The sequence below is a fragment of the Centropristis striata genome, chromosome 14, assembly GCF_030273125.1.
Source record: "Centropristis striata isolate RG_2023a ecotype Rhode Island chromosome 14, C.striata_1.0, whole genome shotgun sequence".
In the NCBI taxonomy this organism is placed as follows: Eukaryota; Metazoa; Chordata; class Actinopteri; order Perciformes; family Serranidae; genus Centropristis; species Centropristis striata.
In genome coordinates, this window is record NC_081530.1 from 10,970,167 (window position 1) to 10,987,685 (window position 17,519).

At 40.2% G+C, this 17,519-nt stretch overlaps 1 protein-coding gene across 4 annotated transcripts in view; it reads right to left on the minus strand.

The window, feature by feature from the left end:
• Nucleotides 1–17,519, minus strand: part of LOC131985023 (receptor-type tyrosine-protein phosphatase U-like) — a 321,313-nt gene that overhangs the window by 59,967 nt on the left and 243,827 nt on the right. For 2 of the 4 annotated variants that reach the window (XM_059350036.1, XM_059350035.1), the window contains exons 14-18: nucleotides 12,686–12,824; nucleotides 7,445–7,474; nucleotides 6,885–7,045; nucleotides 6,341–6,528; nucleotides 1,467–1,539 (exon numbers count right to left, since the gene is read on the minus strand). In XM_059350036.1, coding sequence (XP_059206019.1) covers nucleotides 1,467–1,539; nucleotides 6,341–6,528; nucleotides 6,885–7,045; nucleotides 7,445–7,474; nucleotides 12,686–12,824 — 591 coding nt within the window. The remainder of the gene's footprint in view (nucleotides 1–1,466; nucleotides 1,540–6,340; nucleotides 6,529–6,884; nucleotides 7,046–7,444; nucleotides 7,475–12,685; nucleotides 12,825–17,519) is intronic. The other 2 variants (XM_059350038.1, XM_059350037.1) reach the window with 1 other exon arrangement.

Here is a 17,519-nt window from a genome sequence, read left to right on the forward strand (position 1 = left end):
ATTTTTATTTATGATTTTTTTTTATTAAATGTGCTCTTTATGGAGCTTTGGTTAAAAAAAAAAAAAGGTACTCCTGTTGTTATACAGTATTTATGTTCACTTAAATAAACGGTTTCAATAAATGTCATATTTGACTTTGACTGAACATTTGCTCTCACTTTGCGATAAAAATATCAGGATATATATCGTATATCGATATTCAGCCTTAATATATTGGGATATGACTTTTTTTTTTATTATTTAAACACCAACTTAACTTCCATGCCTCACGTTTTTATGTACAGTAACTACACCACTTCCAGTAATTACATGCATTTATTTACTTCTTAAACTGTCTTTTATAACACATAACCAGGACATTGTTGCCCTAAATCTAAAGAAGTATCTTTGCTCTATAAATTCAATGAAACTGCAGCCTTTTTTTTTTTTTTTTTTTACAAAGTGAACCGTACGATGTCCTGCAACCACTCGGGTCTCTATTTTTAAAAATACTGCTATGCGTATCATATGCACGCAAAATTGGATTTTGGCGTAGGTGTATATGTAATTTGAAAGTGTAAACTTACTACTTGATATGTGTAGGCAGATTGGTGAGACTGTGTTGATAAAGAAGCTACAATTAAGCTACAATCCACTAGCTCCCGGTAGCATTCTGAAATTATTTTAAGGTTCTTTTACTTGTAAATTATAGCTCTTAATGGTTCGGAACCAGACTCTGTGTCATTTTACAAGCATTTATGAGCTCTTAGATCTTCTCCTGCTGGCTTTTAAAAAAAATCACATAATGTTATACAGTGGAAAATAGACAATGCAGCTTTTTTAAAACTATGTTCCACAGTTATGGAATAATCTGCAAACAGCTATAAGAGCTATAAACAAAATATAAATAAGAATAATTCATCTATATTTATAATCTACTGTTTTTACTGTCTAGTTTGTTATTGTCTATTTGCCCTTGTTTGAATGCGTTGCATATCTCTTTTATATTTTTAATTTGGAAGCATTTTAAGCTTCATCTCTTATGTGAAATGCACTCGTGCACATAAAAAGTTTATTGTTATTATTACTATTTATTAATATTATTATTATTGCTACAGCATTTCCACAATGAAACAGAAAACTCCACTGCATTAAAGCAAGACTAACATTTCAAAAACTCTATTAAAGCCATTGTTAAACACTCAATGTTAATTAATCAAGCCACACTTACATTATAACAAGAGTAGGTTTTGTTTTTTATAGAATTAACAACCGTTCAACTGGGAATAAAAATAATTATTGGGTTGCTTTGGCAGACTTGTAAGCCCAGCAGTGGTGTCGTTAAACGCTAATGTACTTTACAGTGTATGTATGAAGAGCTATAAATGTTAAGGTGTGCTGTAGCCTACAGTAAAAGACACTGAAACAGAGCCAAGTGATAACAGCACTTGTGTTTCTTTGTTTTTTTGTAACCTCACAGTACTCACGGCTAAGCAGGCTATCGTGTCTCCCTTTGGTCTTGTCCTTCTTTTTCGTGACGTCCCAGCCATCGAAAAAACTCTGCAAAGTAAAGTTGGAGATGACACGTTAAGTTTGAAACATTTTAGAGAAACACGGGCTTTGATGCATTTGAAACGACTTTGCTAATGCACTTCAGTGTGTTACCCTAAGGTTGTCTGAGTAACTTGACTATTATAGCATCTTGCCAAGTCATCAACCGACATCTGCCACAAAATAGCGGGAGAGACTGAGGCTGAGAGATGACACGCAGCATTGAGAGATGGCTGCGGCCTTGAGAAGGAGCAGACGACCCACTGCAGTCATTCTCATTCTACACACAGTGTGGGGCTCGCTGCTGGAAGAAGCCGCTGCTCTATAATGCCTCCATGTTAAACTGTTACAATTCTGACAGCTGTTTATGACACACCCATCTACTAAATCTGCTGGTGCGGCAAGATGAGTCATTGAATCTAAATCAATACTATAAATGAGAGAAGTGCACGAGGAGAAAAAACTCAGATTTGAGTGTGGCTGCACTGCAAAAAAGGCAACATGGTCTCACAGGAATCTGCCACAGATTCGCTTAACCCAAAATCCGTGGAATAGCCACGGAATCACTCAAATTTCCGTGAAACTGACATGGATTTCGCTACAATGCAAGTTAATGATATCCCGTGGCTATTCCAACATACAAGTGATAATGTACTCTTAACTCTTAAAACAAGATGAATTATCCAACACTTCTAAATCTAAAGTTTCTTTTTTTACCTTGGTAAGAAATAATTGTCAGTGCACTCTGCTCGGGCCAGTTCATCGTTGCTTGCAGCTTTAATTTATCTTGTTTTAAGAGTTAATTTCTTATTTTAAGCGTTCAACATGCTTATTTCTAGATTTAATAATCTTAATTTAAGAAATCTTGTCAAGTGAAATTGTCTGTCCATGCAGCAAGATCATTTCCCTCAGATTTAGTGTTTTATCTTGTTTTTAGACAACCTTTTTTGCAGTGTGGGCCATCCAGTCATATTCTGTTGCATTTTAAGTTACAGCCTGATCTCCCTGCTGTATCAGAAGGCACATCCAGGCTCTCACTTTGAGGCACGCCATCTCTCATCTGCAGCAGACCAATCCCCCCTGGGCGAGGGGGGACCATATTGGGACCACCTGAGACTCGGGCAGAGACGCAGAGAGCAAGCTGATCAGGGGATTACATCTGTCACTGGATCCTATACAGGTAAAATCTGATCTAAGCCTGCTTAACAAACCTGCCGTCGTCCAGCACCCTGTCATTTTGGCGCTTCACAACATTCAGTTCACCTTCTGTTCACCTTATCAGTTAAATTTAACACTTAAAGCCTATACATGTTGAAAGTAATATTGGTTTACATTAAAGGAGCAGTGTGTAGGTTTTATCTATTGGCAAAAAATGTTTTCATTAGTAGGAAATCCGTGTATCATTCGTTCTTTCCATTTTCAATTGGCAATTAAAATCAAATAATGAGCAATTGACTGGTTATTTTGTTATTTGTTTTTATTAAAACACTAAAAATGAAAAAAAAAAGATTGTTTTTTCATATTTTAATATTAGGCTCAGATAAAAATATGAAATGGAAAAACGGGCACGAGGACTGAATTTGATTTTAATATTTAATTTGTCGGGTTTACGTCAAGCTTACTTACATTAAGCCACTATTACATAATGCAGTTAACGGTCATTATCACTCCACATATCTATGTGTGGCCATGTTGCATCTTCCTCACAGAACAGGCTAACAAACTGCAGACTTTCACCCAGCAGAACAGGGTTTGTGTCCCATGAGAAAACAAAAAGTAAATTACTCTTAACGTAACTTCCGTGGCTCATGTCACCCTCGTAACTACTTCACGTCCGGCATTTACATACATTTATTTACTTTTTTTAACCAGAACTCTCAACACCCACTAATAATTAAAATGTGCAATAAAACACACATGTGCAATACAATTGATATGTGCAAGTCAGCTGGTAGAGCGGGTTGCCCACCAATCGGAAGGTTGGTGGTTGGATCCCTGACCATGGCAGCCTACATGTCGAAGTATCCTAGAGCAAGTTACTGAACCCCAAATTGCTCCTGATGCTGCGTTCATCAATGTGAGAATGAATTCCCAATGGTGGCAGGTGGCACCGTTTAGGGTAGCCTCTGCCACCAGTATGAATGTCTGTGTGAACGGGTGAATGAGCGCAGTCTGTAGTGTAAAGCGACTAGAAAAGCGCTATATAAGTGCAGGTCCATTTACCATTTACCATATGTGCAAAACATACAATCTACCTCATCCATAAATTATAGCATTTTCAGTAGTCATTTATTTATTTTTATACCTATTTCTTACATCACATGTTCTTGTTCTTGTTTTTGTCCTTGTTTAGCTCGGTATTTTTAAATGTTTTTACTCATGTTTAGTGTTATGATTGTCATAACTATGCACCTTATGCAGTGGCACTTTAAATTTTGTTGTATAGTTATCTATGTAATGACAATAAAAGCTATTTGATATGATTTTGATTTGATTTGAAACAGTTTTTTATAATGCCTCACTCATGTGTTATCATGGGTGGTATTAACAATGTCGTTTAGGTTGGAGACCTTGTTGTTAAACTTAAATGGTCAAACTCGATATGTGTTGAATGATAAAATAAAAAAAGGCACATCCTGGATCTGTTTCTTCGCTCTTCTTCATTTTTTAAATGTATTATAGAAGTATCGGATCGGGACTCGGTATCGGCAGATACTCAAAATCAAATGGCTCGGAGGCAAAAAAACCTGATCGGGACATCCCTAATTGTAACTGACCCACTATCATACCATGTATCGTTGCAGTGTTGAGGGGAGCTACAGATCCAGGTGAAAACAAACTGACACATCATAGGAGGGCTGCATCAGTCATGGAGGATGACATGCTTCCTGCCAATGTGTTTATTCACTGGCTCTGGTTCCAGATGTTGGCTTCCAAGCATACAGTACCCTACCCACACCAAGGGCCTGACTCATTCATAACCCCCCCACAATGCCTTGCAACATGTCTGATCAATGGCAGCAGCACGACCCTGTGGGAAATAAGGGTTATGAAGTCTGACAGCAGTGTGCACGCTGATCCCCTTCATCTTGTTTATTTCTCCAGGCGATGGGGAGCCAGACTGAGGAGTGAGAAAGCGACCCATATATTGATTCTGGTGGGGGGAAATTTGTTGGCCCCTCAGGGATCTTAATGAATCGAAAAAAGTGCATCTGGCTTCCTCCAGGTGGATGTGCAAAAAAAGACTCATCCCCACTAGTTGATGTGGAGGACATCATATTAAAGTTAAAAGAAATCTGAAAGGAGTAACTTTGAAATAATTAGTCCACACAGCACCAGGAAGTTCAGTAAATCTGCATTCTTTCTGTAATGCAGATGAAGTAAAACATTTTACTGCCTGCTCGTGAATATTAAACGCTCCATTTAAGCCTTTTTAAAATAGGCATTAGCTGTCTGCAGTAACACAGAGATGGGCTCTGTACCTAACTGCAATAAAAATGTATTAGGAATTTCTAAATGATGCCATCTGTAATACTCTATTCACTTCATTTTCTTTCCCAGCTGGAGACAGGGTGGTCTACTGTAGGTGTCGACTAAGAAATAACACCTCACAGGTTTGAGCCCCTGAGCTGCCATGTGTCTGATTGTTCTTCAGCAGTCCTGCTGACTCACTGTACAAAAGCAATTCTCACAGTCACATGCTTTACAAATATATAAAGAACAGGGCGAAAGTATCTAGCCATGTGAAAGATTAACACTTTTCAACCGACGCATTGGTTCTAGTTCCTGGAACTAGCGCTCAGCAATGCTCAAGTGGGAATGAATGCAAGTATCAGCAATGTACTTTGAAGGGTTGTCAGCAAGACTCCAGAGTGGTTTGACGCTCAATCAACTATCAACTATTCAATCTAACTATTGGAAATATTTTTCATGTTCACACGAACAAGAAGCAATTTTTTCTATTGTGGTCTAGGGCTGGGCGATAAGGACCAAATATTTTCCATATGTCCCAATATTTTTATCGCAAAGTGAGAGCAAATGTTCAGTCAAAGTCAAATATGACATGTCACAAGTAGTTTTATTGAAACCTGAAGAGTTAAGTAGCTTTATTCTCTTTAGAATGTTTATGTGCAATGTAGGCAAGTGAATTACCAGTTTTGAGACGGACCATAATAGGGCTGGGTGATATATCGACATAAAAAATATATCAATATATTTTTAAATGTGATATGGAATTAGACCATATCGCATATATTGATATAGTTAATTTGTTTTCTTTCTTCATATATAAATGCTGCTCTTACTAGGGTTTGGCGTATTAAGTTGTTTTGTAATGTTCGTTATTCCTTTCTCATATACATATAAATATTTCAGAAAAAGACTGGCCTATTTTATCCCAAAGGCTATTTTTATTCAAGATAATTTTTGATTTAAATGTGCACTTAATGGAGTTTTTATTTTTTTTAAAAGGTACTCCTGTAGTACAGTATTTATGTTCACTTAAATAAACGGTTTAAATAAAACTACTTGTGACATGTCATATTTGACTCTGACTGAACATTTGCTCTCACTTTGCGATAAAAATATCGGGATATATATATCTTATATCGATATTCAGCCTGAATACATCCGGATATGACTTTTGGTCCATATCGCCCAGCCCTACTCAGTGTCTCTCTTTTCTTTTAAGAAACTTTTATAGTTACTGCTGTGGTTAAATGAGCTGAGCTCAGTCTTTCAAAAGCCAAACATCAGGCCAAAAGACCCAAAATGCACCGAGTTCTGCTACAGAGGCTCTTTCCCCTCTCACCTCATACTCTTGCTTGAAGCCGTATCCCTCAGCTGTCTTCATCTGGTTGATGTGCTGCAGGAGGTCAGCCACCCTGACGGCGGGGTGGAGCTGACCCGTGTGATACGGCGAGCTCTTCCTCCGACAGTGGCGGTGGGGCGAGCCTCCCAGTAAGCTGCTGGACTCGTTGACGGAGCTCCGCTGCTCATCTGGGAACACAAACACATACAGTTCAAGGCGCGGTGCTGACATTATGCACTCCACGACGCCGACACCGTGCTTTTTTTTATTTATGTAAACTTGGCTGAAAAGTCTAGGGGGCAGCTCAAGGAAATAAAAAAAAAAGTCAGCGTTTCTGCAGAGACGTGAGAGGCTGACTGGCACTGCGGAATATTCAAACAGACGAGAGACTTGCAGGAGATTTCTCTGTTGAGAGCACCTTATGGTCTGGCAGAACAGATTGGATACATGCTTGGAAATAAACATGGCTGAAGGTCAGGGAAAAGGGAGCTTCATCTCTCTAGACACTTTCTCAAGAGTACCCATATGTTCGTAGCTGTCTTACTTCGAGCGTTGCAGCCGTGGGCATCCATGAATGAGTGGGCCATCCTCTCATCCTGCTGGAGAGTGCTCTGCTCCGTCATGCTGCAGTCTAAAGAGCTCAGCTTCCGGCTCTTCTCCTGCCTGTAGGACATGGCTGCCTTGTTTATGGCCACCTTCTTCCTACTGTAGAGATGCAGAGGATAGAGAGAGAGAGGGGCAGGAAGTAATAATAGACAGAGGACAGAAGAGAAGGGGCAGAATGAGAGAAAGACAGGCAAAGAGATAAGGAAGAAAGGAAAGGAGGGCGGGTGAGGAGATGAGAAATTGGACTGAGGGGGAAATATAAGGGCTACGAGATTGAAACTGGACGAGGGGGAAAGTGCGATTTGGTGATAGCAAAAGAGTGTCGGGGGGTTGCGGTGGGACGAAAGGAGGAGGAGGAAGGAGGGGGTCTGTAGTGGAGGATGGTGTGGAGATAGCAATGCTCATTTCCACTCTAGTAATCCTGGAGCTACGAAGGGCAAGCAAGGGGAAGATGGCATCAGGGTGTCAGGGTGGAAGATGGAGAAAGGAGTAACTTACGGGTAGTAAGGGTAAGAATAGAAGTCCCTTCTGATTAGCATGAAGGAGGAGGAAAGGAGAGAGACAGAGAGTGAGGAGAAAAAAAAAGAGAGGTGACTATGGTTTATCAAGATGGGCATCAGAAAGATAAATGAAGATGCTCAGTGCGTTGGAATGTTCCCAGCAAGCAATCATGAAGCAGGATTAAAGCATCAAGGATGGAGACGGGGCCTGCTGCACACCAAAACTCTGCTCTGGAACAATGAAAACTGTGTTACATTAACTATGGATTATATTTATTATGAAGCTGCAGTCCTCACCTATCCATGCAAACATCACAGGACCAGGTTTGACGGACTTGTGTCATCACATATACAGAGAGGATTTAAATTATCGTCGAAAAATGCACATTTCTTGCCAACAAATGGAAAAAATTCCAGGTTGATATGTAAAAGCACGAATGGTTTCGGAGCCAATTAGTGCTGTGAGCAGTGCACCTACTGTGGGCGTCATTTTTGTGTTGCGAACCCATAGGTGGCGATTCCGTGGGTGCTTCAGGGCACGAGCACCCACAGAGAAGGCCGAGCACCCACGGAGAGGGCCAAACAGCCAAGTGCACCCGCGTATACAGTTGGGGCCAAATTTAGAGCATCACCACCGAGCTATACGCTGTGCAGCATAGCACGCTGCAAAACAACATGATCCACCCACTCGAAACTTCTTTCAGTCAAAAGTTATAGCTTTAATGTAACTGTACTTTACTGCTTGTTTTCTTTGCATTTGTAATGCTGTTAGAGCGTGTTATTACTTGTTTTACTTTTTAATAGGCTGGCCCATTGTAGCCTACAGCCTAATGTTGTGTTGCCTTCTTTAGGGGTGTACTATAGCAGCCATGAAGGAAGCATTTAACAAATGATCTTAAAGCTGTTTGATAGCAGGGATAAGTAGTCGGGCTAAGGTTTTGTCTTTTTCCTCCTAGTGATTGGCACATCGGGGTGATGGGATTGAATGAGCATGTGTTTCCATTTGCATCCCCAACAATAGTGCATCTAAAAAAAATGGAATATTGTGAAAAAGTATACAGCCATGGAAAAAAATTATTAGACCACCCCTTTTCTTCAACTTGATCATCTTAATGCCTGGTACAACATGGTTTTATTGATAATGATTTTGGTTATTATCAAGAAAACCATGGGAAATGTCTAGATATCAGCTCTTAAATTAAACTCTTATCAGCCATTTTTGTTGTTATCATTACATTTGTCCAGACAAATATACTGAAGAAAACCAGTAATATTTTTTCCATGACTGTACAGTCTGGTGGACTGTGATTCAGTGGTGAAGTTGCATTTCCCCTTTGGATTGCTTTGCTTCCACACTGTGCTTTATCAAGCTCACCAAGCATTGTAAACAAATGTCCTTCATCTATTGGACAGAATGTGAGGGAAAGATCTGACACTTTTTCAGAGCAAGAGTCAGACTTTTAATGTATTTCTTGTGGAGTTTTTTTAATCTTTTATGCGCCATTGATCCACTGTACGATTTAATGTATTAGTCACCATTCTGTCGCTACATTTTTGTGTGTGTGAGTGTTATGTGATCATCTGACCATCTTTTTGATAAGAGCTTTAGTTCATTAGACCTCATCTGTCCACGAGACATTTTTCCTGCCTGCTACTACACTGCCCGATGTTGATACTCAGATTTCCACCTTAATTCAACCCAGAATGCTCTGTGTTTTGGTTTCGGACTGCATTCTCACCCGCAGCAAACCGAACTCTGGTGCACTTGGAAGCGAACTGAGACTCTGAGGCTACGTTTACATGATGACGGTCTGAACAGAAGACGCAAAAGTGGCGTCGCGTCTTTTTACTCTGCGTTTAGACGAGCGTTTTCGGGAGGAAATCTGCTGCATACGATGACGCAAAAGTGTGTGAATTGGATTGTATGCATGCCAGGCGGCATCACTTAAAGAGATAAGAGCATCTTTGGGCATGTGGAAGTTTTCACACCACGTATTTTCATCTGCTACTCCTTCCACAAAGTTCTCCACCATCCACTAGATCTCCCAGGTCTCATCCAAAGCCGTCTGGCTCGCCTCCGACCAATCGGTGCATCCAAAATGTGATAGAGGTAATTCCAGATCCTTCTCTGTTCACTAACACTATCTGTACATATCCTGTACATTTGGTGGAAAGACTCCTGTAAGTTTATTAGAGCTGCCAGAGCAGCTTGAAGGTCCGACGCATGGAAATAATCCTACGTTTGTTTATTTTCCTGTACTGGAGCATGTATGTGACGTAAACGCGTACGTGACGTGAGCAGATCTGAGCAGAGTTTTGTGTCTTGGCAGTGTAGACGGACATGCTACGGCGGAGCGTATTCAACTTTTCCACTTTGGACGGTGGTTTCAGATTTTTGCGTTTTTCAGCCCCAAAAACGCCGTCACCGTCTAAACGAAAGGCACTTCCGATAAAATATTTTGTCGTTTTTACCCGCAAGCGTCCTCGTGTAAACGGGGCCTGAGTTTGGTTCTTTGGTTCGCACCAGAGTTCGTTTGAGCTCTCACACCAGCAAAAACCAAACAGACTATCTGACAAACAGTTCAGGGTTTCTTTCAAGCGAGCAAACAGCTCAGGTGTTTGGAGCTCTTTCTCTCTCTGGTGCTGTTGCAGGTGACTGGAACCTGCAGATGGTCCTTCAAGCACCACTTACGAGACTGACTACGAGACTGACTCACATGGCAATCCATGATGATGATGAGGGAAAGAGATTCTGTGTGTGTGTGTGTGTGTGTGTGTGTGTGTGTGTGTGTGTGTTTATTTCCTGTGGTGCTGAAATGCGTGCGTTTCATAGGCAATAGACTATTTTGATCATCCACCAGCAGAAACATAAATCAGTGACAATGCCCAAACCTATCCAAAATGGTGAAAAAAAAGAAAAGAAAGAAAAAGAGAATTTCAATTTGGGATAGAAAATAGCAGGATGAATATCTATGCACTGCAAAAAACATGAAGCTTACCAAGTATTTTCTTCTCATATCTAGCAATAGTATCTTAATCATATTGTTTTGAGTATAATTTACTTACTTACTATAGCTTTATGTGCTTATTTAGTTATTAGTATTAGAATCAGAATCAGAAAGCCTCTTATTGTTTAAAGACTTCTTCTTTTTAGGATTGACATTGTGAGCTTTTTCATGCTTTTTCAAGCTATTCAACTGATGAATATGGTGAGTTTTTACCTAAAATATTGGCTCCAATTAAGAGCTTTAGTTGCATGAAGTTTGAATGCTATTTCAAAAGCATTTTCTAACACCAAAACGTGCTCGTTTCAAGTATTTCTGGCTTATTTCAATGTCACTACAGTCGGGCTATTCAAGCCACAATTGCTCAAGATAGGTATATTTTGATTTATTTCAAGACATCATTGTTTTTTCCAGTGCCTAGATTTCTTTTCTTTTTTTTACTTATTTAGAGAATTATTACAAAGAAAAATTTACTTCTAGTTATTTATTTCTTGTTTTTTGTCAGTTGGTTTTTGCAGTGTGTGTCCAAAAACATATGCACATGCAAGATCCTGAAGAAAAAGTTGCTCCCTCCTCCACTTGCAGAATATGACAAAGTTTGAAGTTGTTCCAGAGTCAATGTTGAGTCTGCAGCACGCCCTTTTCTTTATTTCTTATTTTCCATTTCCTGCATTTGACCAGCAACCAACTCAAGTCTTCTGCCCGGCATCTCTAATTTTCCTATTGATTACAAAATCCTAAACATATTTACAGTTATACAGTCTAACTGTATAAGAGTGACAATATCTAGTGGCTAAAAATAAACATGTCTGCTCCTGTTTCCTCATGTGGCTGTCTAGCTCCTATTGTGCCTGCGAGATTGGTCCACTGAATCTTATCAGTCACTGCCTTCTTCCAGACGTCCCTTTCACTCTCCTTCTATTCTCCGTGAGAAAATTCCTCAGGGTGGAGGAAAGTTCCTCTTTCCAAAAAAAAAAAAAAAAAAAAAAAAAAAAAGCAAAAACAACCTTCCTTACCAATTACTAGCCCATCCACTGGCACCTCACAGCTGCTCGCCTCATGTAATTGAGTGGGCAATGGAATAACATGCCCCTTGATGAAATATTTCACACTCAGATGAGTGTTCCACCATCGCCCGGCGAGCGAAGGAAGAATACACTGCAGGTGCGATCGACGACAGAGGTAATTTGCAGGTGGAAAGCAGCCAACGATTTCAGCGTGAGCAGGCTGCATTTGAATGTGCTCAGCCAACACGCAGACCTTGAAATTAAAAGATGAGATGAAACACAAAAGCTTGGCTGAGGCAGCGGTGGGAGACTTTAGGATTAATGCTCTACCATTCCACTAACTCTGGTTGTAATTCACTCTCATTGCCAAATGCTTTCTTCAATAGACCCTAGCTGCCAAGTGGGATAGAGATAAATTTACTCCTTTGGATAGGCTACACAGGAACAATAAGACTTAACCCTTTGATGCACAACATATTGACACCCTTCTAATGCACAACACGGGTCTAAAATTACCTGCATTCATTTCTCATGTTATTTAATGCTGAATGTGTGTTTCTGTGCTCTATCTTTTGATATCAACATTTTTTTTTGATTGAATATTCCAAGTTTTCTTTAAATATCTTGTTTTTGATAACAACAGATCATTATTTCCATTTCGCCTCTCATACTTTATGAAGAAAAAATGCTTTTTTATTACTACATCACTAACTACTTGGCTAAGTAGCTTGCTAAGCTAACTACTTAGCCAAGAAGTTAGCTAAGTGGTTAGCTTAACATGCTACTTAGCGAAATACTTAGCCAAGAAGTAAGCTAAGTTGTAAGCTTAGCAAGCTACTAAGCGAAACACTTAGCCAAGAAGTTAGCTAAGTAGTTAGCTTAACATGCTACTTAGCTAAAAAAAATGGATATGGGTCATTTTTTACCCATGTTGTGCATTAGAAGAGTAGTGACACAAAAAGGGATTTTATTCAAAAATTAATAAAGGAAAACATAAAAATTAGGATGTATGATGATCAAAAACAAACTAATTGAGGAAAACCTGGAATACTGAATGATGAAAATAATTTATTGCAAACATATAGAACATAAAAACTCTGTCGGGTCACTTTAGACCCATGTTGTGCATCAAAGGGTTAAGACCCAAAATGTTTGACTCTGAGAGAGGTCTAACCCGTCTCAGGTCAACTGGCCGGCAGACACACAAACATTTTCGCAGCCACTCACCCCTTCTTCACGATGATCACGATGGCCCCGAGAAGCAGGATGAGGACCACCAGACCGCCGGCGCAGGCCCCCAGGATCAGACCCATGTCCTCGGCATGCTGGGATACCTCCAGAGCTCGCTTGGAGTCCTTACAGGCAGCTGCACAGTGAGACAGAGAGGTGAGGGGGAAGAGGAGGAAGACTCATCCACATCTTACAAAGACAGCCACTGTGAATGATGATTCACTGCTAATTACAAATACAAGATGCTGCATGTTGTGCTTTGCTGTCAATAAATCATTGTCACATTCATTTTAGCCTAATTACCATAAACAATAAAACTACTGCAAAGGAGATTGGCAGGTTCTGCGGAACTGTAGGTCTGCTTTAATTTGCTGAATTTTTTCACTGATGTATGGCACAGAACAAAGGAAGCATGCTGTTCTTTTAGCACAGATGCAACTGTGAGTGCATCCAAATGAGAAAATAAACACATTTTCTTACCCCTAGCGGAGGTTTCTGTCTAGCTATCCAAATTGTTTTGGTTTCATATGCCCAGATTTTGGGATATCTGTAAATATAATTTCACAAATACATGGAGGAGTGTGGTGGTGTTTGGAATTACTTTCTACTCATTAATCTCAGTTTTACTGGTGTGGAGAAATAAATCTTCAAGCTTGTGCAAATTGTATGAAACCAAAGCTCAATATTGTCTCATGTAGGGCTTGGCCTCCCTGCTCTCTGCAGGAAGGCCAAGCCCTTTGAGCTAGACTGACAGTTTTATATGCATATGTTATAAAAGATATATCTGATCAATATATGAACTGAAATAACCTTTATTATAACAGTACAACAGTGCACCTCAATTTTTATTTAATAGCATCTGGATTATAATGGAAGTGAGCAAATGTGTTTTTTACTGTAATTTTAGTGACTGTTTGCACACTTTCTGCTTCCACATACAATTGATAATAACAAAATTGTATGTCTGTATTCACTCAGTACACTGTAAAAAAATATTTGTAGAAATTATAGTAAAAAACTGTCAAATTGCATGAGAAATAGGACGTGAAGGTCCGACGCATGGAAATAATCCCACATTTTTGTTTATTTCCCTGTACTGGAGCATGTAAGTGACGTAAACGCGTATATGACACTGTGGAGGGTGGTTTTGGATTTTGCGTTTTTAAGCCCCCAAAAATTCCGTCACCGTCTGAACTAAAGGCAATTCCGATAAAATATTTTGTTGTTTTTACCCGCAAGCGTCCTCGTGTAAACGGGGCCTTAGATTGCACTCTGTTCTGATATTTACATTACCAGGGAGAAATCTCACTCATATAAAGTTTGGCTCTTTTGTACTTATCTGGATTGAGCTGTCTGATGATAATATCTATCACAGTCTTCAAAGACAGCTGTGATAGGTTCACTTTCACAGCTCACTTTCATGTCTGATTTAAATAATACGCAATCAGTTACGGGTACAAACAGGTTGGCGGTGTTGCAGATCCTGACGAGTCTTGTACAGTAATCCTAGCGTGGTGACTGTAGAGCACTGACAGGATAAAGATGCTCCCTCTGTGGTGTTAAATCCACCAGGCTGAATTTAAACAAGCCATGGAGGGAGCGAGGTGTGTTAGAGGTCACCACGGATCCAGTTGGAGCTTTCACAGTCAGCGAGCTAGTGTATTACTTATTATTAGACAGTATCAGGGAGGACTTGAACAATATTCCGGTGCACTGATATCAGCCAGAGGAGCCAAAGAGGAGCTAAACATGCTTGGCTTGGGAGAGACAACACTCTGGTTATCTTAGCAGCTGATGCATGCCCTCATTCAGGCAGTTATTTCCCTCCTACCCATATGTCACAGTCTCAGTGCATTTATGTCTGCATTCCCATCTCAGCTAGCCGAGAGCATGAAATCTCCCTCTCTATGAATCATCTGGGCTCCCTGTTGTGTTGTATCCAAAGGTGAGAAATTGCTATTAAGTATGAATGAATTGAAATAGTAATATTACACTCCTGGCAACGTGCTCTTCATTAATGAGTCAACGCCCTGATGAGAAAACAACTAAGGTGGGGAATTAAACAAAATGCAGAGAGTGGAATCATTTAAGAGTCTCGGGCATGTCTTGGCAAGTTTTTGCAGCGTGGAATTGAACAGCATCTCTGGATTTTAACAAAAGCAACGATGCTTCACGGGGGAGGTATTGCCTTTTCTCTGTGACTGAAAAGAGAAAAAAAAGCCTTTACAGTGAGGCAGAATGCTGAGTTTGGCTTGATAAGCTGTGGATCGGTGGTGACTATAGCTGCTGGCAGACAATACAGCCTGACAGACTTGCCATAATCACACAAATCATGCTGGGTGAGTCATTCTGCTTTTAGGGCCATATTTAGAAATTGGCTATCACGATACATTTCAGTGCACCAAAGAAAATCCAGCAGTGGTCCTGCAAAGGAAATCCACGGGGATAACATTACACAGCACATTACAACTGAGTAATCTCCGTAATGTGTTTTATGATAACTCTGATGGAGGCCGTAAGATGAAATATGCTGGTATGACAATAAAGTTGTTGCAAGTGTTGCTGGAGATTTGACCTGTTCAGGCAATAAAATGCAGCCAGGAATGATCTTAACAGGATCCGTGCAGGAGGTATTAAATTTCATCGACCAACATTTCCTCACAGCTAAACGACCAAATAGGTTGTTTGCCAATGAATGCCAAAGCGACATATATAACCATTCTATTATAGAATATAAAATAGGCACATTCAGCTGTTATAATCCTGTTTGTAAATAATGTACACAAACTCTCATGAACAACAGTGTCCTGGGTCAAAGTTATTAACCTATCACTGCCAGATGCTTTGTTACATAGAACCATCTGAGGAGCCGTCATTTGAAACTGTTTGGGAGAGCGCACACGCTCTGAAGAAATACCTGACAGATGATTGGATGAACCATCTGTCTATCACTGTCAAACACTCTAACCACTTGGGAGGGGAGCAAAGCCGTCAGCGCTCTTCTCTGCTCTTCTTTAGTGACGAAATGATCTCCAGTTCTGATATAACTGATGTTATTTCAGCATCTACGATAACCTCTAACCTCTTTAGGAACCACCGTTGATGTTCTGAACAGTCACTATGGGTTTGACATTTTAGTGATCCTGCGATTCTTGTGTGATAGAGAAAATTTTGCTGCCATGCAAGGTAACAAAATGATGTTTGTTTAAATGTTTTTATTTTGTTACGTTATTACATATATGACATAGTACTTGTTAAAATAAGTTAAAAATAACTCAACAAAATTTGATTTGTAATAAGCTGCTTATTTTGCCACATTTTGCCACATTTTACGATTTGAAACCCTCCTTATCTAACATAAGCCAGTTTCAAATAAAGGTCTGAGCCACTTCATTCAGCTGTCACACAGATTTTAAGCTAAATTCTCAAATGCTGCAAAGGGCTAAATGTAAATTTGATGCTTTTTTACTGGCTGAGCCGAAATGAATAAAAACAGAATGGCGAACCTTTCAAGGCGATTTGATTTGTAATGAACATGTTCTCACTGTTCTTAAGTGTCAGCTAACACTGGCCATATTTCATCTGAGGACAAGAAAACAAAGAACAGCACCAGGGTAACACACTCGCCCACCGCTGCAGTGGCTTGGCCAGGTGGACACAGCTGGCAGCATCTGTGTGTGGGAAGCTGCTGAGAGGAAATGAAAAGCAGCCAGGAAGTGTCTTAACGGGACCTCTGTGGTCACATCAGCATGTCCTCTGGGTCCTCCTGCCACAGTCGTATATGCAGAGCTACAGTAAAAAATGTCTCCTATAAATATACCTGCAACCCATCTCCTCCACTTACCTGACACGCCGGCAGACAATAGTAAGGCAGCATTCTTTGATGCCATCAGATAAGAAAGAGTTCAGACAGAGGAATCCAATTTAACTGCCACCTTTCTCAAGAGCACTACAAACTTCAGACATAATTCAGTAGGGAGGAAGGGGGAACAACTTCATTTCACCCTCTGTCTCTCTCCCTCTCCCCTATTGTTTGAACTGAGAGCCTTCTATCTGTGTCTGTCTCTCAAGCAAACACTCCTGGTCGCTTCCTCTCTCAGGGAGAAAAACGGATACGTTGCTGCATTCTGGATTTCAAAGCCATCCGAGCCCGAGAGGGGGTTTGCCAAAATGTCAGTGTCAGTGATTCAAGAGGAACAGAGAGAGAACACGGATGCATGTTTGCTTTCACCTTTCCTCCTGTGTCTCTGGTGAGGGGAGATTGGCACTGGGGCTTCTTCCCCGCAGCACCCAAAACAACACTAAGTCCGTGTCAAATCCCCTAAGCAGCAGCCTGAGCCAGGATAACTGTCGAAGCCTCTGACATGCACCTTGTACGGCATAGTCGAAACCACTGGAACCGCAAAACAGTCGCTTAATCACCCACAAAAATCACAATTTCACTTATTCAACATTATGTTAGGCAGGAAAAGACAATCTGTGGCCTCTGTGTCACCCCAGTGCTGCTGCTAATGTGCTAGAATCTTCCCAATATAGCTTTATATAACCTGCTTCGCATTCATACTCACATTACAACAGATAATGGTATCATTTTCTTCAGCAGCTTAATTGCTGAGACATGGGGATACGACACTGCAGGACTGAGTTTAACAGTCCATGGGGCAACCACATGAGCAGACAGACGTGAAACAAGTCCCCAATATAACCTCATTATTTTAACTAGTTATTATAATCATTACGATCCATTATAATCTTCCATTCCATGTCACTGGAAATACAGCACAGTAACTCTGCAGAATGTAACACAAATCTTACAATTACAACTGAGTTA